General features: G+C 40.8%; 3 protein-coding genes across 10 annotated transcripts in view; 1 reads left to right on the forward strand and 2 right to left on the reverse strand.

The window, feature by feature from the left end:
* LOC105197821 (protein kinase C-binding protein NELL1) overlaps window positions 1-14,322 on the reverse strand; it is a 75,729-nt gene extending 61,407 nt beyond the window's left edge. For 2 of the 4 annotated variants that reach the window (XM_026131614.2, XM_011164374.3), the window contains exon 1: window positions 11,965-14,319. In XM_026131614.2, the coding sequence (XP_025987399.1) occupies window positions 11,965-12,340 (376 nt within the window). In that variant the 5' untranslated portion in view covers window positions 12,341-14,319. Of the gene's footprint in view, window positions 1-11,964 lie in introns of all 4 variants that reach the window. The other 2 variants (XM_039454688.1, XM_026131613.2) reach the window with 2 other exon arrangements.
* A 7,132-nt stretch (window positions 14,323-21,454) lies between these two features.
* LOC105197822 lies at window positions 21,455-24,982 on the reverse strand. 5 transcript variants are annotated; one of them, XR_850842.3, is made up of 7 exons: window positions 23,038-23,774; window positions 22,789-22,954; window positions 22,506-22,723; window positions 22,275-22,433; window positions 22,014-22,192; window positions 21,701-21,938; window positions 21,455-21,572 (listed from the first exon to the last, which is right to left on the reverse strand). XR_850842.3 is itself a non-coding variant. In XM_039454690.1 (7 exons), exons 2-7 carry the CDS (start codon window positions 23,145-23,147, stop codon window positions 21,799-21,801), a joined length of 972 nt encoding a protein of 323 aa, XP_039310624.1. In that variant the 5' UTR covers window positions 23,148-23,192; window positions 24,888-24,982; the 3' UTR covers window positions 21,455-21,798. The 5 variants fall into 5 exon arrangements, 3 of the variants coding, with proteins under 3 accessions (XP_039310624.1, XP_025987405.1, XP_039310623.1); XR_850841.3 differs by having other exon boundaries at window positions 21,455-21,575; XM_039454690.1 differs by adding an exon at window positions 24,888-24,982 and having other exon boundaries at window positions 21,455-21,938; window positions 23,038-23,192.
* LOC105197823 (WD repeat-containing protein 18) lies at window positions 23,950-25,902 on the forward strand. Its single transcript, XM_011164377.3, has one exon. The coding sequence runs from the start codon at window positions 24,382-24,384 to the stop codon at window positions 25,669-25,671; it is 1,290 nt and encodes a 429-aa protein (XP_011162679.1). The 5' UTR covers window positions 23,950-24,381; the 3' UTR covers window positions 25,672-25,902.
* Window positions 25,903-25,952: the final 50 nt, after the last annotated feature.

A 25,952-nucleotide genomic window follows, 5' to 3' on the forward strand; every position in this document is an offset into this window, starting at 1 on the left:
GGCACGCCGATAAGCGTCATACCGCACACGATACCGCGCCGACAGAGGAGGGAAGCGAAAAGGTAGTGCGCGATTGTGCAATTAGGATTATCGGCGATCGCTCGGCGCGGCCCTTTCTTCGCCCCGGTGATTTTACAGCGTTCGATTAGAAACCCAGGTGGTCGAGAGGAAGGGTGTAGTCATTTGCAGGGGGACGCTTCGAGTTTCGGCGCGCGGCGCGTTACGTATGCGAAAGTTTCCGGCGAGGGCGATTAATCGCGGCGATTAATTCTTGGAAGCAATATCTCGATGAATTCTTGGGAGTAACAAGTCCCAAGCACAGATATTTCCTACTCGAATCTTCATGTTCAATGGACGTTGTTTTTAGAACGATCGACAATTATAATCTGTGTAAACGATGATTCTTTACGTGATGAGCTGATAACAATATAATTTTTCCTTCTTAATAGGAATACCAATAAATATTCTCTATTCTCTTTCTTGAGAACTCGACGAGGACTCTTGCTGAGGCCAACTTTAATTTAACTATTTCCAAGCCGTACACCGCGACTTGGAGCAATTCATGATCATTTATCTCTGTTAAGCAGCAAATGGGAGCGATAAAAATGATAATACGAGTGGGGTGGATGGAAAGAAAGATTAAGGACTGTATGCAATTGTGCATAGTGAAGTCGAGTCTTAGGACATTCCTCCCGTTACGTAATCGACTTTTCGCTAAATAAAAAAAACCTGTGGAGGATCGATAATGATAAATAACTGTTACCACTGTAGAGAGAAAATTGCGTCAGTATGCTTGCATAATGTATACCGATTGTGTTCTGGATAGCTAGTAATATAGATGGAAAACAGACTCATTGTTCTCATTAATAATTAATTACGTGGAATGACTTTCACTTATTATTATCGATCCAACATATTAATAAAATGAATACATTTTCCGACGGATAAATCAACGGCGATTTATTCTATTAAATATAAAATCAAAAGTGATATTTTATTTCAACTTTGTTCTCGTTAAGTGGATTGTTCGTTGGAATTCTTTTGAATTATTCATTCACTGTTTTGTTTATCGAGCAAGAAGAATTCTAACAGAACGGAAATTTCATTATCCGCTAAAAATAATTTTGGACACATTCCGCACGACTGTGTGCATAAATTATCGCGTGCATTAAAACTAGACAAACAAGAGCAACGTAGCTGATAACGGCGACGAGGGTGGAGAGGGAGAAAGCCAAAGGGTAAAGAAACGTAATGCTGCACAAAGTCAACGCCCTGCCAGCTCGACGCTCGCTGCATTATGCAACCCTCCCGAGCGACCAGTCAAAGCTCTCTCTCTCTCTCTCTCTCTCTCTCTCTCTCTCTCTCTCTCACTCTCTTACTCTCTTACTCTCTTACTCTCTCACTCTCTTTCTCTCTTTCTACGCTATAGCTATATACGCATTACCACCAGCAACCGCACCATTACCGACACGAGCGACTCCAGCAAGGCCACAGTGGCATAGCTATCTAGAACCACGACCACCCCTGCAACTGGATACGCGACTATAGTAACACAGGCCCAAACCTATTTCTATATCTGTCGATGAGGGCGAGCGTAACCGAGTTGTTTCCGATGGCGAGAAATGTAAATTTATATCATTTACTTGACACACGCAGAAATGCAGACAAGAGGATTTTTCATTGACAAAAACAATGCATAATGCCTTGTAATTTAGAATTATTACGAGTAACGTGAAAATTCGTTACGACCGTTACGACTTGGTAAAATATTCAATTTACACAAATGCTCTAATTATCGTAATTATAAAAATGCTGTAGACTTTTATGTAGCAACCTTTTTTTATTTGTGATATGGGAAAAGAACTTGAGAGTTCTCTAAAGAGCGCTCTCGAGAGTCCTAATTTTCAATTAAAGAGTTAAAGAGATCCCAATAACTACAAAGTTGAAGATTTAGACGGCTAAAGGCTCGTAGTATTCAAGGACACCACACGATAATTTAACAATCGATAAAGCCTTTACGGAACCTAATAAAACAAACAACGCGCTAAAGCTGGCATCGATCGGAGAGTATCGATACGCTATTTACAACCGCACCGAGATTGCTGATATTGGATACACGTAGCAATCGTCGCTAGCTTTACACAACACAACACAACATGATGTCAGAAAGCATTTTTTATGGCGCAGAGAAAAAGCATTAGTAAAATGCTTCTGAAACGGTGAAATATGGGAAAAAAGTATTTACAAAAATTTTATTTAAAATTTAAAGGAAGCCACGCGAAGCTCCACAGATTCAGATATCAGGGACATTACACGCTAATTTAACAATCAATGAAGCCGTTGCGGCGCCTAATGAAACGAACAGAGTCGGCTATGCGTTAGAGTCGGCAAAAATCGGAAAGTATCGGTACGCTGCTTACAATGTAATCGAGATTACAACGCTATACGCTAATTGCGAGCCGCTTCATGTTCCTGACACGGCTCGCCCTGCGTAGCTAGGGGTTGCGAGCACTATCGGTCTGTGCATTCGCGTGGCAGGCGGCGAGGAGGCCTCTATTGCAATTATGGAATTGAGATCCTATCTGGCCGCGCGCGAGTTGTGCTGGAATCGATCCGTAGCTCTTCCGACGAATCGCCAACCTACTTACAACGCGATCGAGATGAGACTTTGACTGTAACGTTCGAAACGAGATTAGAAGAATTTGCGGTTTAATTATGGCAGTTTCAAGAAAATCTTAGCTACGGATTACAAATTCCGTCCGACGGAATCTACTTTTGCATTAATCAAACTGTTTATTATAATACAATTATCGACAGATAAATCATTCGGTTGGACACGTAAATATCTTCATCGCTATATACTGGCTGTGCTTATTTTTAGATCGTGATGAATTACTTTACACTCTACGATAAACAAATCGTCGTAGTCGTTAGGCCAATTTAAATGGTACATTGCCAAAATCCATCTTCAACACGTGATTGTTTCCGCGAATTTCACTGGGAAATCCGCTCTGTAATATTTCTCTCGTACGCACAGAATTTACTACGCACGACGGGACGCACTATTTATTCTCATCGCATCGACAGCGCAGCACTTGGCGGATTTAAAGCTGGCTTTTTGCTTCTTTTTTTTCAACCAAAAATTTGTTAAGCGCTTTAATACGTAGAATTACCTACATATGATGATATGCAGACTTCGATAACAAATTGCATCGAATATTCTCATCGGGATTTTCATCATAGTTGAGGCATATTGTAGTTTCGCGATGCGTCGAGGGAGGATGTAGAAAATGCTTGGCGTGCACCGAGCACATGGTCGGAGCACTACCCGTGACAGCAGCTGTCATATACCGTGCGCACGAACACACCATTGTACCATTTCCATTTTTCTCTTTTTTCGATATCGCACAACGGCGCTTCCTATAGGCACGTATTCGCAGGTGTTTCGCCCTCTTTGTCCCGTTTCTCTATCATCTCTATTTTATACGTCATTGTCCTTGCAATCTCTTACGCTTTGTATTCTGATTTTCCAATTACGATATGGTATTCTGTGCAATTTCATTCGAGTCCGAATAAAATTAATATATTTTATTAGCTGATATAAATTTGCGAGCTAGTTACATTTGAATGGCTTAATTAGAATCTACCAAAAAAAGTTGCTCTTCCAATTCTTTACTGCATGTTTGTCATAAAATGATTAAATATTACTACTTCTTTTCACATTCTCAGATACAGCATTTTTAGATTAACTCAGACACGATATTTTTAGGACGCGTTGTGTATTACTCCCTGAATTTGGGTCATCGTTTGAATTAACGGAAGGGGTTGACCTGCATTTCTTCACACTTTGGATGGAGGAGCTGCATTGAATATGAATAGAGGAAAATCTCTTTCTCTCTCTCTTTCTTCTTGATACAGAATGCATGCTCCTTTAGCGTATAACGATGCTCTCTTTGCAGTGCGGTCTTTTAAACAGTAGAAAATAAAAACTGTAAACGCGATAGAAAACTATAAACACTATTATGAGATGGCGAAAGAAATTTTATAAAAGTTTCTATATTGCCGTTGAATTTTGATAAGTAGTTTTCATCCAGTCTTTTTATTGGACGAAACAATGTTCATTAAATATTTTAAGAAAATAGTGAAAGTATTTTCAAATGTAGCTTTTTCTCTTTCTCTCTCTTTCTTAAATACTAAGATCTTAAATATTTAAATGAGTAAATTATTCCGCTTCAACCGGGATCCTAATTTATATTTCAACTGGGAATTACATTAACCACGAAGCAGCTCGGCAACTCAGGACATTGCTTCGCAGTTTCGCTGACGGGTCATTGAGGATAAGGCCACTAGAATTTATGCTAACTCGACAGTAATCAGAGCTGGAACATCCGCGAGCTGGATCAACGCCTGCCGAAACGGGCATCGTACGATTTTCTTTGATTACGTTACATAATGTGAGAAAGCGTGGAGACACATGAACTCGATTGACGATTGCACATTCCGGCCGTGTCGTAATTATTACACTGATTAACACAGGGTCTTTTTTTTTATCTCTTCTTTTGTAGAATACGTGGAAAGAAATATGTTCGCGGTACAATTATAACGGGCATTTCTCACGATTTCTAAAAGATTTTCCGTGTCCAATATTTATATGCGCGATTAAATGCAGATACACAAAAACTTTTTCCATGTGAAAATGTTGAGGTTGCTCAAAAAGTTCACTATTTCGAATTGAAAAGAGAATAGTTCCGTTTAGCGGCTCACTGCCCCGAACACATGGCAGTGTCCAAATATACCGGGCGTACTATTTTAAACTACTCATTTCTTCGAATTAAATCGTACGAGTGAATCAAAGCCAAGGCAAATCAAGGCCACTAAATGTGGAATCAGGTACGCTGAGCCGATTCCGCCAAAGTCTATCAAACTTTAAATATTACACTATATTTGTGTCGAATAATATATTGTTATCAAAATTACAAATTGGGATAATTTATTTACAATAAAACATAAAGAAACGAAATACTTTTTTTTTTCAAGTTATGGATTCTATTAAAAACAAGTTAAATACGTAAATTAATTAATATAACATTTTTGAAAGTATATGGAAGTATATTTTAGCAAGTTTATGAAAGTATAATATTTTTTACTCATTGTATATACATACATATCTACGTATCTACATCTCGGATTTCGGTACGGTGCATACATATATCCAGTTTCCTTCACAGGGGACATTGCAGAGCTGCTACTTCGCGTATCTCTAAACGGGAGATACGCATTGATGATACAGCTGATCTCGCCCGCGGGCGCAAATCGTCCAAGAACAATGACGAAGATACAAGGGGGCCGACTTAAGGGTCAGGAAGGATTCGAAATCGCGTGGGAAGGGCACCGTGACAAGCGACCACCACGTTTCGTTTCGTTGTTCGTGAACGCACGGATGTGCGTGAAGGGTAATACCTAAAGGGACGAAATGAGAGGGTGGAGGCAGCAGCTCACCACGTCATGCCACCCCGAAAAACCCTCGAGACAGTGCCGTCTTTTGCGAGCGAACTTTGCGGGCGCGTAATTTCATCACGCGGCACATAGACGAGAACAATTTCCTCTTCCACGAAAATTCGTGTCGTTTATCGAGAAAACGCCCACCAGACCGATCGGCATGCATGCCACATGCAATTCCAAGGAGTAGTTAACGTAATTCTGATGTTGACCAGATAAAGGCGCGGGGAGAAATTTCTTTGGCGGCTGAACGCCAATTTTGCCAACGTTCATTTAACTTCAGCCGACTCTTTTGTCTTCTTTCTATAATAAGAAGACACTATCATAAGGGTGATTCATGTAAATCGTTCTTACGAAATAGAAGCATTAGATGATTAAATTCTTCGAGATAAAGTCAGGATGTAATTTTTCGCATTAATCGAAAATCACGATAAAATAACATTATGATACGAACCAATTATCGTTTAAAGGCGCAATCTCAGTGCGAATGACATTGATATCTACGAAGCCAAGTTCGAACATAAAATTACAACGGCGAGGGGAGCACAGTGATCGTATTGTTAATGCGCGTGGAGCCGCAATAATGTAACTGCTGTTTGTCTGGCGCCTAAGGTCGCACAAAGAGAGGTCTTACCGCAATATCGGTAGATGTTCAATAATTACAATTATTAACGATATATCTATTAGCTGTCGCAATATTCCTGCGCGTCTTGGAAATGCAGCTTTAAGCAGAGCCAGTTAATATCCGCATCTCCTTGAACGTATTAATCTATACGTACTACTTACATGCGACTGTCCGTGCTTAATAAGTATTTTGCTAAAGGTTTTCCAATCTATTCAGAATTTATTGTTTTTTTCTCGTTATCTATATTTTAGACTTAACATCATATAATTTCTTTTTCATAATATTTATATAATTTAATATAATTTTTCTAATTCTATAACCTTTTCTAAATTATTCTCGACAATAGAAAGCAAACATTTCCGCACAATTATAATATCGCATTATGATATTTCAAGTTTGCATCAGTGTCATATTGTACGCAGACCAAATTAACACCTCCCAAGGCCATATCGTAATATACATCTGTATTTCAAGAGTTAATTTACATCCAGCAACGTTTACACGTATCCGAGCGTATTTGTTTGAACGCGAAGGAGGGTGCGACCCCGGGGTACTCTGGAGTGTGATGGATGTAGCAACTGCCGTTAACGCTCCGTTCCGCTTTAATCGAAGGCTCTCTCCTTGAAAAGCCTCGAGAGCCATTGCGGAGCCTCGCGTTCAATTAAATTCGAGGCACACTCGAAGGCGAGACAATGAAATCCGATCGCACATCGCGCGTCGCGATATGGATTGCCATCGACGTTTTACGTCGCGTGTACGTAACTAATTCACGACACGACGGTAAAATCGGGAAAGTAACCCGCAGTCTCGGGAGACAGGAACAAGGGGGATGGCGATGGCGCGTTCTCCTCTGACTCACCCTCGCCATCCGGAGAATTATGGGCGTCGAGTGTGTTCACCTTCTCATAAAAATTCAGAGATTCTCCACCTCCTCCTCCTCCTCCTCCTCCATGGACGGAAGAGAATCCGTAGGAGAAAAGTATTTATTATTGCGACGCGCCAAACACGAGCACTAATTGCTTTTTCCCGGGAATAGGATGATGTCGAAGCTACGGTTGCAACTGACATGGGAAAGAGATCTTTCGACTAGATCTATAAATAGATCACATTGCATCCTACATTGTCACCGTGATAATTTTTAAGCTGTGGGTCGAGCTGCACGCAATTTTACTGCTGCTGCTGCTGCTGCTACAGGCGCTTCGCAGTTTTATCGCGTTTTCTAGAAACCAAGTTGCGAGAGACGCAGTTTTACGAGCGTACTTTTCTCGGTGGCGATTATTATACGACTACCTCCGCGTCGCGACCGACAGTCTGGCTCTGCTTTAAGGAGATACTTAAGAAAGACGGATGACTTGGCGAAATTATTAATTGCACGACTCCTGCACTTTGCTATACGCATGTGCGGCTTGCGTTATTTTAGATTTTCCTGGTAAATAAATTCACGAGAAGATATATGAGGAAACGGTGTCGTCTCTGGTATAGCGCACAATAATTTGTGGTCACACGATTTGCAATCATATGATATTTTTACGATGAATGACAACGAAAACGAGGGATCACTGGCTGCTTCGGTCCCTCGATCCGTGTCTCTCGAGTTTCATTGAAACGCGAATCAAAGATATTTTTAAAATTACAAATTAGAAGATCCATGCTTATTTTTTATTTAACGTATCACACATCTCTCTTTCTTTCTCCCTCATAACTATATGTACAATGTGAGCTCAGTCAGAAGAGCAGCTAGTCGATGAAGCCAGATAGCTCTTAGAAAGTATCTAAATTTAAGAAGTGGCACCATCATCCTCTCTTCGATACGATTTCGTCGCGTGGCTCGTCATCTGTGCTTCCTCGTAACACGGTGAGGCGAACGTTGAAAGTAGAAAGTAGAAGAAAGCGAGAGCGACAGATTGTAGTGTAAAAGTGCGACCAGGGGGTCCCGGGGGCCCCGGTCGCGTTAACCAGAACGAGGAACGGAAAGAGAGAAGGAGAGCCCGAGAGGCGGCATGCGAAAAAATACTCTCTTGGCACTCGGCTTCGGCAGACGAGATAAATAGCGTGCGTGGGTGCGGCTCGACGATGTCTACGGGCCACACGCCACGTTTCAAGCGGATTGAGCGAGCGAACCACACGAATCCGTGAGGGGGACGACGCGAGAACGGAAGAAAGATCGAGAGAGAAAAACGAGGGAAGGCGGTAGGGAAGGAGGAGGGAAACACGCCGGTGCTACACAGACGAGGAGAGTTCTTACTCACGTTTTAAGTGCATCGACGACGTTTTAATGGCGCATCAGGTAGGAGTAATGCACGTCGCCCTTACGAGATTACTCGCGCAGTCCCCTTTGATTGTCGTCTCGCAGGGATATTTATGCGTTGTCGGGATAAATAGAAGATCCCGCGACGCGAATAGGGGAAAGTGAATGCGGAAAGGAAGGGGGGAGGAGGCATAATTAACGAATCGCGAGGGTGCAGGCGACTCCACGTGAGTGATATGCGCGCGATTGTCAAAAAAATCTCACCTGATTGTTGAAATTGTAACTGTAGCTTTGTCTGAGGCTCTAATGAGCTTTGTCGGCGCTTTTGTCGGTGGAGAAAGTTATTTCTTTAATTGAATAATTATCTCCGACTTTTGGTCGCGCCTGCCAATTTTCACTTGACAAAATAGAGAGAAATAATATAATGAATTAAACCAGTCTTTACCAACTATTTATTTTATTTACAAAGTTTTGCGGGTATTTGATAAAAGATATATTTAAATATATAACTTGTCAAATGTTGCGATAAATGAAAAATTAAAATGGAATGAATAAATTGTATGGCCAATTAAATGGCTTGTTAATGCGCTATGCGTGCGATCTCTTTTGGAATTAATCCGCATTATAACTCCTGAATTGCCAATTATGAATCATTATATCAGAGCGCAAATCATTTCGACATATTGCCGAAGTCCGACTTGCTGAGCGTGTCTCGTGATTTATACGACGTCTTGTCATTAGCTCATGGGTGGCAAATTACGAACTAACTATAATTTATAGCCAATAAATATGACGCGTATTGTGTGCGAGGCGGCTATCGTCGCACATATTTGATGACCACGAAACGACGATTTAACAGTCGAATACAATGACGATTTATCTCAATCTTTGCTGAAAAGTACAAAAGAGATATTTCTTATACCGCTCTCTTATTGTTTTTTTTTTTTTTTTAATAAATGTACTTTCTTCAGAATATTAACTTTTAATAATGAAGCAATTTCCTTTATTAATTTCTATAATGTCATATACTTTTACGTAAACATTTACATCGATATTTTATAAAATATTACAAAGAATACGCAATTCTTTCGTAACTTTTTTACTCAATTTATGCCACACATTTTTATATTTTTATAATTTCATCTGTGATTATTAATTGGTTCTATTATTATAATTAAGAAATTAAGTGACGAGAAATAACAACGGTTTTAACTTACAACTTATTAAGTAGACATTATTGTATAATTTATCAATATAATTGCATCGAGGTGTAACGTTATCAAAATTTATCAATTTGATCATTTAAAGATTAATGAATTTCTTTTTGGACATTTTGAATGTAAAGATCATTCAACTTCTTTAGTTCTCCGTCGTCGAATTAAAAGCGGAAATCAAGATGCTCGAATCACACAATTGAATTCTGACGCAATGCGTCATGCGATTGTCGCGTTTACCCACCTCAGGACCAGAACGATTTGCTTCCAGAATCTTTTGAATATTCCACTAAACAATAATTATTCAAAATGAATATCACTTTCATCTCTTTTTATCAATTTTATCGTTACAATTCTCGCGTTCACGATAATAATTTTAGCAAAATACCGAGAGATGTTCTGATATTTTGACCCACATAAATAAAATAAATAGTGAAGCCTAGTTAATTTATTTTAATTTATTGTTTCCTTCTGTTTATATATTTATCTATTATTATTATTTTGTCAATCAAAAATTGGCAGATGCGACAAAAAAAGTCGAGATAACTATCCAATTAAAAAAAAAAAACCTTTTTTGCATCAAAACTGCCAACATAGCTCATTAGAGCTTGAGATAAAGCTATAGTCACAATTTCATTAATTAGGAATTTCGATATTGGTGCAGCTTATTTTGATACATCGATGTGAGAATGGGACTCTCTGTGGAAACGGATGAATCTCGAGAATCTCGCTCCATCGGTGTTTTATTAATACACGTGCCTGCATACTCACATGTGGACATGATGCAGACACACGTACTGCATGCCACGAATATTTGTCTTACTTCCTCGATAAAAGGCCGCCCTGTTTATCCTTCGCATTTCTGGGGCTCTCGCGGGCTATTTTGTTAAAGATCAGGGTGAAGCGCGACGTGGTCCCCGGGGTGATCGTATCGCAGCGAATTTTCATAGCAATCGAGATACACGTCATCTTTCGATCGTGAGGCCGATCAATCATAGATAAACTGTGGCAGTTCGTTTGTCGACTGTGCGGGACGTACGAACATTCAATCTCGATTCAATTCAATTCGGTTCTGCGAATCGAACGTTGGTGGAAATCGGCTTTAAAGATTACTCCCCTGTTGGTGAATTTTTGAAAAATCAACGGGCAACGCACCTAATCTATTAAAGGATAAATAATGTTTATTGGAAGCAACAAAAGTACACGTGTCTGAAAATTTTTATCTGAAGGATGGAAATATCGACTTACTATTTCTTTAAAATTTCTTTAAAATTTCTTTTCAGCTTGCGCGCAATTGAATACTGCGAGAATGGGAATTTTCCTGTGGAAACGGAAAAAAATCGGAACGACGTCTATTGTCTATTCTTTAGCATAGAAATGTAACTTGGCACTCTTGTCAGGCGAAGAATGAGAAACAAACGAAAGAAAAAAAATATTTATTCTGAATTAAAGAAATATTTATTTTGGATTAATGAAGCATTCGACCGCGGTACCAGGAAAAACGTTTTTCTTTAAATTACCAAGAGATCTATTCAGAAGCGGAATAATAAACAGATAAGATAAAAATTTTTGGAGGAAATTTCATGCTTTTAGAATTTGTGAGAAATCGAATATAATCAAGTGAATTCTCGCGTCTTATTAAAAAAGATAGAAAATGGAATTTATTAAATATTTAATAAAGACTTGCAGTCTTATTCTATAACTGTTAACGACAATTTCATTAGCGTTGTAATATCGTTGCGCAGTTTTTCTATCATATATTTTATGTAACGACGTTATAACGATAATGAAACTTTCATTAAGAGCTATGAGATAGGTCTGTTGAGTGAAAGCGTGACATCATGATGAAATTCTAATTCATTGTAATTATTTTTATATTCTGGTAATTATTCGATTTTTGTGAAAATGATTGGTCTTCCCGAGTCTCACTTTTCGTGACACTAACGAATTTTCTGTCTCACAAAAGAAATGTATTCGACAGAACAGTAGAATTGTCTCATCCTTCTCACGTAGGTGCTACGGAACTTTTCTCTGCCAAATTAAAGCAGTCTAAGACGTTTCCATTCTCACTCAACGTGCATATCCTACACGGAAAGAACAATTTTGTTAAAATACAAATCTGAAAATAATTACGTTGAACCGTTTAAAAAATTGTATCGAATGTTTAACTTGGTTGCTAGAACGTGAAAACTGTTTGCAGCAACATTATCATACTTGGGCGTCCTACATAATTATTTGGATCGCTCAACGTAAAATTATTTTTCGATCTGTAGCTAGGTAAATTTTAAGATACTGCAATAAAATTGTTCTCTCCGTGAATAGATCGAACAAAGGTCGTTATGTCATTGCACAATCGACAAGATTTACTCGTTTTATACCTGGTGAGACGGCAAGCGCGAGGAAGGCAGCGGCGGCAGCGACATAAAGTATCCTGATGAGAGCATTTCCCGTGCCGCGCCGTCTTCTGCCCGGCCTCTTCTGGGCGGCACGACAGCAGCAGGAGTCATCGTCGCAGCACACCCTCGCCGTGGAGTCGCCGTACGACGTTGGTTGCACATCGAGGACGACGTAGGCCTTTTCATCCTCCTCCTTCTCTTTCCCGTAGGGCTCTTCCTCACCGTCGGCGTCCTCGAGCAGGTCGGCGGCCGCCGATGCACGACGTCGACGCGGCGATCTCGCTCGGCGCGGGTCGCCGGCACTGCGGTTACCGCCGCCGCCGCCGGCACGGTCGATCGCCGGCTCGCCTCGATACATGGCCTGCGGGAGCAGCGACGACGACGGTGGCCAGCAACGTGCCACCGGAGTCGGCTGCGCTCGTCAACGTATCCTGCCCGCGGTGCCCGCAACTACACCCGCGCCAGTACTACCTTCGGCGGCCCAGTCCCTCACCCTGCCTGCGACACCGTGCGACCTGGCGACGAGATCGCTGCTACGAGGCATTACCGCTACCTGGGCCGTCCGAGCCGAGCTACCACTAGCCACCGGCACACGTAGCACCAATCAACCAACCAACTAACCGACCGCGATCAACCGATCAACTGACTAACCACTTGAACCCTTTCTCAGAGCCGTCGCTCTCTCTCTCTCTCTCTCTCTCTCCCCCTCTCTCTCTCTCTCTCTTTCTCTCTCTCTATTTCTGGTCCGAATCTGCTACCGATCACTGTATTCCTGCCAGCAACGATATCTCGACGGTTGTACTATCCCTGCGAAAAATACGTTTTGTGAAATGATAGCGGACGATCGCGGCGGTACGACGAGATAGTCCGTTTCGCGAGGACGCGCTTTTTCGTTCTCGGATTTACCGTCAGGACGACGACCCTGACGCGCCGCGCTGCTCCTTTCACGTGACACACGTTCCGGAGTGCCGTAGTACCGTGACGCGTGACGCACCGACGACCGACGAGGGTGAAGGCCTCGAGGAATCCGCGTATTATATCCGCCGCGTCGGAGGGAAGAAACCCTCCAAACGTATACGCGCTACGTATTAACGATGACACGCGTCGAGCGCGGAAGGAAAGAAGGGTTCAACTGTCTCTGTCCCTTTCAGCACCCTTTCTCTCTCTTTCTCTCTCTCTCTCTCTCTCTTTCTCTCTCTCTCTTTCGACTGTCTTTGTCCCCTTTTGCTTTTCTCTATTCGAAACTCGACGACCACCCTTGGTCGCGCGACGAGGAACTACCACCAAGTGCCATCGAGACAACACGTTCTTCCTCCACCTTTTCTGTCGAACGACTGACTACTACAGCTGGTGCGTCGTCCAGCGCGCCTGGACACTACCACCGTCCGGTAGGAAGTGTCGGCTGCCACGAGGTGGACACCTCTGCGAGGTCTTGCCAGCGGCGGCAGCGGCGGCAGCGGCGCGGCGGTGGCGGCGGTGGTGGCGGTGGTGGCGGTGGCGACGGTGGCGGCGGCAATAGCGGCGGTAGCAGCACCGGCGGTAGTGGTAGCACCGTAAAGGCGGTAGTAGCGGCGGCGGTGGCAGCTGCAGCTGGTGGTGCACCGGCGCATCGAGCAATTGTGCTCCGCTCGTGCACGGTGGTACCGAGTACGTAGCGGATTAGCAAATCAGTGGTTCAGCGTTCGTTTAAGCAGGACCTACCCGGTGCGCGCGGAAGCTTACCCCCTTTCGTGCATTTTTTACAACTTTAGTTCAATTCGTACAGTATTTGCTGGAGTTTGCGTTCGCAACTCCTTCACGACGGTTCCGATAGACAATCCAGCCACTTTTCAGCTGGACTCTCTCTCTCTTTCTCTCTCTCTCTCTCTCTTTCTCTCTCTTTGCCAGAATGTCTGTCTGAGCGCGCTCTTTCTGCCTCGACTATCTTTCTCTCTCTCCCTCTCTGTTAAACAGTGCGCTTCGTTATTTTTTTTTTTTGCTGTCGCAGAGGAGCAGACCGATCCGTCACCGTGAACTCTCGCTCGCGCACTGTCGCGGCTCTCTCGCTTCACTGACTGGGGGGTAACGCGCCTTTGCGCCGGCTGCCAGCAGGCCAGCAGCACGAGCAGTGGCGAAGCTCTCTAGCACACGGCCAGCTACTAAGCAGCACCACGCACGACGGGCAGCCTCTCGACTGCCCTCGACTGCCGTAAGTGTGTGTCTGCCCGCCCGCCCGTGTCGGCGCGGTGCGGCGCGGCGTGCCGCGGCCTCGCGCGCAGGCGGCGTCGGCGTCGGCGTGCGTCGAGCGGAACGGCGACAACGCCGTTAGTCGGCGGAGCTGCGAGCGAGCGGCTACCGGCTAAGGTAGAGGTGGTGAGCACTCTTCTCTTCGCTCTCTCGCTCTCTGCGACGACGGCGACGACGACGACGACGACGGCCTTCGCGACATAGCGCCGGCGGCGGCGGCGGCGGTGGTGGCGGCGGCAGCAGCGCCGCCGCGACGCTCGCGACGACGACGTCGCGATGGCCCCGGAAGGAGCGCCCCGTCGATGCCATCGGCCTGGGCCGAAATCGATGCCCCGCCGCAACGCGGCGTCTGAAACGCGGCACCCCCGCGACCTGTGCCACACACCACCGCCACCACGGCCACACACGCTTTACCCCCGGCACAGGGGTATACCGGGTGTCCTATTTTGCCCCGCGGTACTCTTCGGTTCGCACGAAGATCGCTTATTAAAAAATGCCATTTTTTCTTCTTGTGTGTGATTTTTTTTAAACTTAATGACAATTGAAAATATTTTTTTAGTCGTACAGAAATAGAAAGAAGATCCCATGCCAAACAACCTAGAAATATATAGCAACAGTTTGGCAGACAAATGTATACCTGAACAGCAATGTGATTTTAAATATAAAAAGAAATAATTTTTATCGTTGAAACTTTCTATATCTATTAATTTTAATGTGATACATGATATAACATGAAACACGTCCAATTTCTCTCATTTGAATTCCCAATTTCAGCTTTATTATTCGTCTCTTCGCTTTAGAAAGTACAAATTTTTTATTCTTGAATTAAAACACCCTGTGCATCTTGTGCACGAAACTTACGACCATCACTTGTTATTGTGTAAACGTATATTGCACAAACATAAATGTACATTTATGGCTGTGTGTAAATTTGGCCACGTTGTACGTGTCTAAAGTGTTACACAAGCATGCGGCAATACAGTGCACACATTACCCACCGTAGCACTCATACATGAGTATACATAATCGAACTCGGACGCACGTACAAATACACGGACACGCTGAAAGCATTGGATGGGAGAGACGTGCCAGAAGGCGAGATCCTGAGGAAGGAATTTCCTTCGATTTATCGAGTTGCCTTTAAATATGCATTGCCTCGTTCTACATGTTGAGCATATTACTCAACAGAAATAGAGAGTCCTCTCCCCTCCCCTCTTCTATATTTGTCAAATAGAAAAGTCCCATCGTTGATATAATAAAAGAAATATGTCACGATTCACGTATTTCTTTTTTCGCAAATTGCAGGATGAAAATTTATAGCAGCTCTATGCACATATATTGCGCAGATATATCTAAAAGATAGACGCTCTTTTTCCTAAAAATGTATAATGCGTGCGAATATATATACATATATATTTATATATGCGGGTACTAAGAAGTAATATATGCCGCCAGCAATATCGAGTCTGGAGTTTGCGTGAGTTTTCATTTTTTTTTTTTTTTTTCATTTTTATCGCATCGCGTGAATATGCATATAGGTGGAGCGATAGAATTTTCTGAAACTATAGCAACCCTGCACGAGGCAACAGAGTTGAGAATGCAATACGGTTGCATTTCAACGTGATACAAGTGCACGTGCTGCGAGGACGTATGTAGAACGTATTTGTACGTTATTTTTACAGTTAATTTGATTTGAATATTCAAGGTATCCTTGACCGATAAAATATAGTAAAAGTAATGTAAGGATTAAGTAATATAAGTATAACATAAATCACAATTTTATGTTATACAATGTTTGCTTGTCTTCGGTCTACCGCATCGATCTATAAATACTCTTCTTTTATTCCTGCATTTTGGCAACAGTCTTGCTACGCGTAAAAAAATTATTGTCTATGAACAACGAAGATTCTTTTTAACTGAAACTGTATTCCGCGAAATATTGCCAGCGAGCATTATTGCGACAAGTCTAATGAAACGTCACTTTCCAACTTGCACTTTTCATAAAGAAAGGATTAGATTGTAAAACAATTGAACAGATTGTGAATGGCTCACTCGATAATATCTAAAGTTAGGTACTAATTTTTATAAACGTCGATATTCGTATATTTGAAAGAAACTTAAGACCTTGTCGAACCGTCGTATATTTACCGCGAACTAATTTTGTATTTTATATAATCTTAAAATCAGTTAACGAAATATTTAAACATTGCAAAGCGTCGAATTCATGAAAAAAATTCTACAGTTAAAAAAAGTATTGACGGCACACTGACACGCGTGATTACTCGTATTGACCACCGAGTCCATCTCCCGGCTAATTTTGGGCTTCCAAAATTCGCATGGGATCCCCTCGACCGACCAGGAGTCAATAGACTCTTCGTTGCGGCAGATGTGCGTATCGATTTCGGAACGTCATCGATTCGCGCGTATATCCCTAAACGAACGCGATATCGCACACCTCGCTCTTTGAGATGCCGGCGACTCCTCGTGTATGCTGTCTTCGTGCTGCTTCACGTTGCGGCGGCGTCGGCGTCGGCCAGCAGGCACGCAGCGCGAAGCAGGGGGTTCTACAGGGGGAGCACCTGGAAGGGCCACTGGGTGGCCGGCATCACCCTCGCCAGGTGGCTGCAACTTGTTGTTGCGGGACCCCGCGACCTACGTGGGCCTTCTTTCTCCCTCTTTTATGTGTGCCCTCCTATCAAGTCTCTCCTCTTCGTACCCTCCTTCGCGTGGTTCCGCATTCACGATTGTGTACTATAAATCCGGTATTCTTGGTTTTGCGTTAAAACGACGAACATCGCGTTCTTCGTTTTAAATCGGAAAATACAATTTTGTGGAGGGGGAGAGGGAGGAGTGGAGGAGGGCGACATAGAAACAGATGCAAGATGGACTACGATTGAACGAGCAGTTGTGTGGCCAGTATATTAAGTCACGTCGCAGCGAATGCGAAATTGTGTATTACGAAATTTTTTTGCAATTTTATTTTTTAATTTAATCTCGTTTCACATATTTTTCAATGAAAGTAATAATGAATAAAGCAATAATAGAAATATACATTTATTTATTTATTCAACGATAATGTTCCGTTAGCAGATTTCTTTAAACATCTATAGTTTCGCATTCCGACGCCAATTTTTGCTGACGCTAATTCTTTTTTACTTCTCGTCTCTTCAGCAGTATTTTTCTACAATGATTCTGCACGCATGATTTTATTCGTTTTAAATCGTCGCAAACGTGAATAAAAGTAGATTGCGATGGCCGAAGACGGAGTGCTCGAAAGACAGCTGCTTTCACGCATCATTTACGGCACCCGCTGCCGTTATTTTGTGGGATGACACCTCTTCCAGGTACAATCACACCGCTGAAAGAACGATGCGTGAAACCTCGTGTCACGCGATCTCCAAAAAATAAGGAAGTGGACACTGTTGGAGTGGCACGCGCCATATAATGTCCCCTTTCTTTTTACAGCCGTTGACTTTTTGATCGGGGATGCAAGAAAAGTTTCTTATATGCTTCAATCTCTCGTCTCTCCTATTTTTAAGCACGACTCTTATACTCGCGATAACATTAATGGATTTGCAATACAAGTTACAAAGATTATTTTTATTTGATAACTACATGTATTCTAAATGATTCGAAAGTCTTAATTAATAAATTATTAATTTTTATGTCTCTGCACCCGCATTTACAGAAGTGTCAAGATTGCGGAAATTTTCACCTTTCACCGTAAAAATATGTATGTTGCATGTATTATAATGAGTCAGTGAAAATAGGGTCATCTATTTACTAAAGCAACGTCTCAATAACATCAGAATAGATCGCATAAATTAACTCGAACCAACAAATTTGCGCTCGATAGATATTCTTTCGAGCATGCTGTCAGAAAAAATTTCCATCTATCCGCTGTTCATAAATCGATGGAACGATCGATGAGATCTGCATGAATACCAGATTGCAACAATCTGTTAAACAGCACGAATACATTGTTGGACATCCGCGCGCGAACAATTTAATTTTCGCCGCAGAGAATCCCTGTGTGTGTGTGTGTGTGTGTGTATCTCGTGTAAGTTCCACTTCAGCATTGAATCGAGCTGCATTTCGACGGTCTATAAAAGAACGAAATGACGGGAAGGACTTTTCGGAGGGTGGGTGGGGGGCAATCTTGAGAGAGACGTCGGGAGAAGAATTGTGCGTCGGGGGTTACTGAAACAGAAGTGGGACACTCGCGGCGAAAGGGGTTGGCCCTCGCGCACTGTGACAACGGCAAAACTCGAAACGACGTCGTCGTCGGACTTGGCTTCCGGCCATTTCCCGGCTATCGATCCACGAAGCGTTACGAAGCTGCCCCACGTGCAATTATAGGTATATCGTGTGTATATAACACCGGCAACTAGGTGCATTATCCTTGTCCCGCAAGGATGATCCACAAAAAAAATTTATGCGTCGCCCCTAGGGACGACCCTTGATTAATTATCCAAGAAGATAAACTATCCTATCGTGGTAATTTACATCAGTTATCATTTGAATTTACTGAATTGATGATCAATCGTCATTTTAGTTGACATTCAGTCGTAATATTTTTTGAGACATAACATTGCAAATCAATTGCGATCCAATATCTGATACCTCACGTTTACTTTCGGACTTCATGTTTCTTCTTTGCGTACTTACGATAATGGTAAAATAATGATGTTAATATATTATAAATCTCTGTAACATTGACATTAACATGCGTTATATTAATATAGCGCTGGCCGCATGAAAAAAAAAGACGCTGGCTATTCTTGGCGCGAGATAAATCGGTGTGAACGACTCCAGGTGCATACACCGAGGAAACCCCTCGCAATCGTTGGCAAACCCGTAGCCGGTGAACAGTCGCACACGTATACGGTCGGAAGCGACCCAAATGCGAGCACAAACGTAGATTAATAACGCTGCTGCGATAATGAAATTGTAACACGTGGCACGTGAAATTTGCAGTTACATTCTCCGCGCGACGTGCCCCCATCGACCCAGAAATCGACCCGGAAATCTTCCCAGCACGACGGATCGATGTACATTTTACGCCATTCTCAAAAGCGAATTCGGGCAACGCGAGAAAGAGAGTACGCATTGTGGGAACGTGAAGAGCCAGATTTGTCATCAACGTCGTCGTAATCGCGTTTCGGTCAGGTGTAAGGAACACGGTGAGAGTCCGCCCTACATGAGTACGACACGAGCGTACGTTTCCACGTATGCGTGGAATCGATAACTGGGAATTAGTCTGCCCGGCTGTCTCCCAGAACTAAAATGCGAGCGTACGGCGGGAGAAAAATTTAGTCGATCGCCCTTAGGAACCGATGTATTCACGCGACTTCTGCTTATTACCGCCGCAAATATCGAAAGAATAGCCGACTAACATCAAAATTTAACTTCTGCTTGCAAAAGCTTTTTTATAAAATATGAAAACAACGATTTTATACGGTGCCTTTTCATTATCAGCATTGAGAAGCCAAAATACAAAGATTTATTTTTAATTTTAGGTAGAAATTACATAAGGCACGCAAAGTACGAATAAGAGAAAATAAATTCACTTGCTTGTGTCTCTGCATCTTCTAGCGAGTAATCAAGAATTTAGCACGATGAAATATTTAACAATTATTATAAATCACTAAAAAATAATATAATTTGTTGATTTTTTTAAAGAAACATAATATTTCTAAAAAATATCAGAATGACAAAGTGCTTCTAATATAGCAAATATTTTTATTTGAACTACTTTTTACAAATTTTATAATTTCAACATTTTTAATTTATTTAAAATGCGTCGAGTTAATTATGAAGAGGAAATATCTTTTATTCTCAATTAATCTATCAAATATTCTAAAGTAATTAAAATTGATGAGTAGTCTTGAATAATGTTTATAGCTATTGGTTCATTAGTTGTTGTGTGTCGCACATCTTTTCTTCTTTTTCTTGTTTGCTCTAACTGTATACGTGTCCGGAGGTATTGTCATACGCGTAAGAAACACTACCCAGAGAAGGGGTGGCAAAGTAAACGCGCGCGGTAGAATAAACGAAAATGTACCCATACGAGAGAAAGAGAAAAAGAGAGGAAGGGAGACGGGGAAAATATCACTATAGACGGTACCGAGGATCAATACGTCACGAACACGGTCACAACTATTCGTGCATGCACATGAGACTGCACACCGTGCAAACCATCATATACCGAGGTAATTCTTCTGCACATTATATCATAATTATGTATAGTCGTGAGCTAAAAGGTTGCAACACATTTTCTTCGATTGTTTTTGAAATGTAGACTTGCTCATCAAACGGCGAACGTCATTGGTTCTTACCTGTGGATCCAACCAATTAAGCATCAAACTATCTACCATCAAAGAAAATGTGTTGCAACCTTTTAGCTCACGACTATACATCGCCATACGAAACGGCTGACTTCGCATAGTACGTCAACATACGTAATAAGATTGATTGTTGCTTGTTATATGAAGTACATTTATATAATGCTCGATATATTGTACACGATAGATCAGAGATTGATGGTCACTTTTTCTTAAATTTATTTCAAGATTTATGATTTTTATTGTCTTATATTTGATCCAGTAGAGAATTCTGGCGATGCTTGCAATTTGTATGTCAATAAATTATAGCACAAATCTCTTAATAAAATTTTTTTTTCCATACATTCGATAATCTAAAGAGATAGAGTCCTTAAACTACTTTATCTTCTTTATCGATGCAAAAACTGCAGGAAGCTTTCTTTTTATCGTGATAAAAAGAAAGTATTTAATTATTTTTAAAGAAACTTAAAAGTCATTCGAATGTAATTCAATGGAAAAATATTAAACATAACTACTTTACAGATGTTTTAAAAGTAGAATAAAATTTGTTTTATTGTTATAGAGTATATGCTTTTTCTAAATAAACAAATATATGAACGTAAAAAAAGAAAAAAACAAATTATGTTAAAAAATAAATAAAAATTCAATTATTAAATTAATAAAATGAAAGAAAAGGGAAAGAAAGAAAAAGAGAAAAGGGGAGGAAAGAGTTGGTTTTATATTTTCAAAATAATAGATTATATGTTGATAATCATATTATTTTTCTCGTCAATCTTTTTATTTTTAAATTAAATATTGAAATGCATTGACACATACCACGAAAGTAACTGAAAAGAAAAAAAGACATATAACATATAAAAAATACTACAAGTAATGAAAGAAATTGTAAAGTTGAAAATAACTTCTGTTATTTAGAAAAAATTTATTTTCTTATAATATTCACTAATTACTTGAGATCGTTATAAAAATTCTAACTTGACATCCATTATAGATTTTTCGTTTTTAGTTCTCTCAAATCGCCTGCTTAAAAAGAAAAAAAAACATTTAACTCAAAAATTTATATCTTTTACATAATTGTTGTAAAAAAATAATATTTCATTTTTTAAAATCTTAATTTACGTTTCATTTTCGTTCAAAATGTTAGTTACCATATTTTATATATATGTACAGACTATTTATTATATTGTACTTCCAGTAAGTTTTATCGTGAAACTCATTCCACAAGAGTTTGTACGATGCGGGTATACTAGTTGAAAAAATCTTCAACTTCCGCCAACTCTCTCACTCGTGCCTGTTGATGGGCCCAACGAGTCTCTGCTAGTTTGTCAGATAATCCCCATTTGTCATGATAAACGCGTTGACCGCAAGTTGGGCACTTCTTACCCCCTTAAGAACACAAGGATTTCTTTTTAATCTTTCTATGACATAATATAATGTCTAGAATAAAAATTTTATTTTTACCATGGAATGGCGGAGTCTTCATATATGTCACGAGACATTTCAAATGAAAGAGATGACCACAATAAAGTCTTTCGGCGTGGAAATCTCCATTTTCGTCGGTTACAATATCTTCTGGATTTATTGGTAAACACGTTACTTTGCAATGTTGACAAGGTTCTTGCGGAAAAGCTTTCACGCTTCTGAACAATTTATAATAAAATTAAATTAAATTAAAAAAAATTGTAATAGATAAAAATATACACATGTAAGAATAAAAATTACTTGATGAGAAAGGAAGCAACTGTGTTCAACGATGGTGATGGTGTGAACGGCTGTTGTTTCCTCACTGGTGGCTCGACACATTGCCTTGCTAATTCCCTTCCTTGTCCAACTAGATAGCGATTGAACAGAGGTGGGAAATTCGTATCAACATCACTGAAACTGTAAATAAATCATGTATGTTAGTCATTTTGTTACGACCATGTTAATTTTATAGACAAAAATTGAACGTACATTACACAATTGGTGGGATAATTATCTGGTACTTCAAGCTTGGTCTTGAAATAATATAAACCTTGATGCAGTGTTACATTAATGCAAGAATTCTTCTGTTTTAACTTTAATTCATCCTTATCCCCTAAAAGCTTTTTCAACATTGATATTTCTTCATAGCAGCAGATGAGAGGATTTTCCTCAATGAAATTCCTGATAAACTTTAAAACTGGCAATATCTGCAAATACAAGAAGTCATTATATTGAATCTGTATGGCTATTAAATACGAATCTAAGTATAAACCTGCGCTTTGTTCAGAAAACGCTTGCACTCTTTTTCGCAAACTTCTGCTAGTCCGTCAAGCAACTTTGCAGACAGAGTTTTGCTCTTTAACTCGACAAACAACGGCGAAGCAGGATAATTTTCTTGGAACTGGATACATACAACGAGTTGTTTGAACGGCGTTTTTCTGCAATGAAAAAAAATGACAAATAACAATAGTGAGAAACGATTTTGCCACTGTGATGAAAGTATGATATGGAGTTTCCTTACGTTATTTCGACACGGACCATGCTCCGTACACAAGAGACGAGGCGGCTTCCGTCGATGACATTGTGGCACAGCTGTGATACTTCTTGCAATTCATCGTCGATAAATCCCATGAGCAAGTGAGATCGTATTATGAAGAGATCCTCGATTTTTGATAACTAAATAAAAACAATCAGAAAATTGACATAATCATGGTACGGCATAACCTTCAGGTCACGATCCAATGAGTCGAATTGCGTAGTAAATAATAAACTACGATCGACTTTTACATTGACACGTTGCGATATTAATCAAGCGATCACTTTTTGATCGATCTTCTATTCTCTTCGACGTTTTCTTGCAAAAGATCGCAAGCTTGGAAGCCGACTAAACCTACATAAAAATACACACATACACACACGCACGCACGCAAACACACACACGCACACACGAACACACACGAACACGCGCGCGCGCACACACACAACACACACAAGTATTTCGAAATGTAATACCGCCTAGAAATGTCACGTGATACTGTTGTGTACTATTTAGGAAGTGATTGAAAAGTGAAGAATAGCGTGTTTTATTAGCCCGAAGGATGAGTTGATTAGAAAAACAAAAAAAAATATAAATATAATAAATCGGATTAACAAAAATTTTTATTCTTATTTCGTATTGTTCAATATTCTTTTAATAGAAGATGAAAGTTTGAATTATGCTGTATATTTCAAGATCATGTCTACATTATTTACTGTATTTATCTATATATAATCTCTTTTCATTATAGACAATAATATTACATATAGATACAAACAGTATAAATTGAATATCTCAATATATGAAAAAATATATAAGTTATATAATTGTTCATATATTTGACTTTAAAATAAATATACATATGATATATTAAAAGTAAAAAGATGGAATATAATTTTCACTATTTCTGATGAAATCTGAATCCTCTATGAATAATTTAGTATTGTGTACATCGATGACACGTAAAACAGTTTATATTTTGTACACGTAATGTGGATGATTTATATTTTATGCGTAAATAGTCAACCTCGGGGGTTGAAATGTTCCCTGTTTTGTAACCGACAAACGTCAATACACCGATCGTCGCTATATTAGAGTAATAGTGCCATCTAGTGAATAACTTCGACAAAAGGTACCTAACCTATTCTACGTATGCTCTACCACGAGGGCCACGAGGCGAAAACTGATTGAAAACAGTTACAAAGAGTAATGTTGTCTTCTAACAGCAATCAAAAAGAAGAAAATATAAAGTCAGCTTCACGGCCATAATCAATATTAATAAAGTCCAATACATATAGTGTAGTGTAGTGTTAATTGCAAGACTGGAAAATGCATCGAGTAACTGATGCGAAAGAAGTAATTCTGACAAGCGACACTACCGGGAAGAGTTGGAGTGCCGCTGTGTGGGATCCTCGAAATGGTTCTATGTTGTCTATGTACAAGAACGCGACGGCACTCGGACAGCGCAGCCTTCAGCTTCTGAGCGACAGCTACATATTGGGTGCAGACGTCACAAAACCACGAATACACATCTGGCCGCTGAACAACCCGTCACCCTTGCCCAACATCCGACTAACCACTCCAGGCAAGGTCAACGCCTTGACTTCCACACCGAACGGCTCCTATATAATCGCCTCGGTGGCCGAAAAGCTGTTCATCTGGCAAACATGTAATGGCAGACTACTGGCCAATTTGACGAAGCACTATCAGACCGTCAACTGTCTGGTCACTACCAAGGACGGTTCATTATTCGCCAGCGCTGGCGAGGACAGCCTCGTCTTCGTGTGGTCGCTCTACAGCGTGCTGAACGATGCGCATTGCTCCCCAGTTCATACCTTTTCCAACCATAGTTTACCAGTCAAGGATCTACACTTCGGTCACGGTGGCGCCCGTACGAGATTATACACAGTCTCGTTGGATCGAAGCATGAATATTTATGAGCTTGGGAGCGGAGATCTCCTAGTCTCGCTGGTGTTTGACGCGCCGCTCACAGCAATCGCCGTGAACATCCGCGATAGTGAACTCTTCGTAGGTTGCATGACCGGCGAGATATTCCAGTGTAACTTGCATGAACCGCCACGCGGAATCGAGCATCATGTCACAGTGAACACGGACAACGTGAATGAAGAGAGCGCCGTGTTCGAAGCACACAAATCAAATGTAACTGCTCTGTCGGTATCATTGGACTGCCGTACTCTGCTGTCTGGATCTACTGACGGTGCGGTCCATCTCTGGGACATCGCCAGCCGGCAGGTGCTCAGGACCATCGAGCATAAAGCACCAGTTACCGCTGCATTTTTCGCTCCAGGATTCGACAATTTTCGCGCTTCCGTTCTCAAACCGCGCTTACAGGTGCATAATTTGCAGAGAACATCGGACGACGGAGGCAAAGAGAGCGTTATTGAGGTTGTCTCCAGAGGACGAGATCCGGCGGAGATTCTGAACTTTGAATCTTATGAGGATGGTAGCAGCGATTCTCGAAGGTCGGATGTGACGTCGAAGGTGGAGGATCTACAGAAAGAGATTAAGAAGTTGAAGAAAATTAATGCCAGTATATATCAGTATGGCGTTACGCATATTTTAAAGAGGATAGCTAATGGAATTGATAAAACCGACTGACAGAGTGCATTGGAAATATAACCAGATTGTATTTTTTGCCAAGAGACTGAAATTTCTTTTATATATTATGTTATAGAATTTATATAATGACAGTGTTATTATAGATATACTTTCTATGAAAATTTAATTAAAATATTTTTTTTATTTCTGAAAGATATGAATAATATTCTACAAAACTTGTGAAACATAGTTATGAAAAAAGTTAAAAAATAAAATAAAACTATCCAAGAATATTCTTTATTAATAAACAACCCCGCACACTTTATGTGAAAAAAACGGTT

Source organism: Solenopsis invicta, chromosome 10 (assembly GCF_016802725.1).
Source record: "Solenopsis invicta isolate M01_SB chromosome 10, UNIL_Sinv_3.0, whole genome shotgun sequence".
In the NCBI taxonomy this organism is placed as follows: Eukaryota; Metazoa; Arthropoda; class Insecta; order Hymenoptera; family Formicidae; genus Solenopsis; species Solenopsis invicta.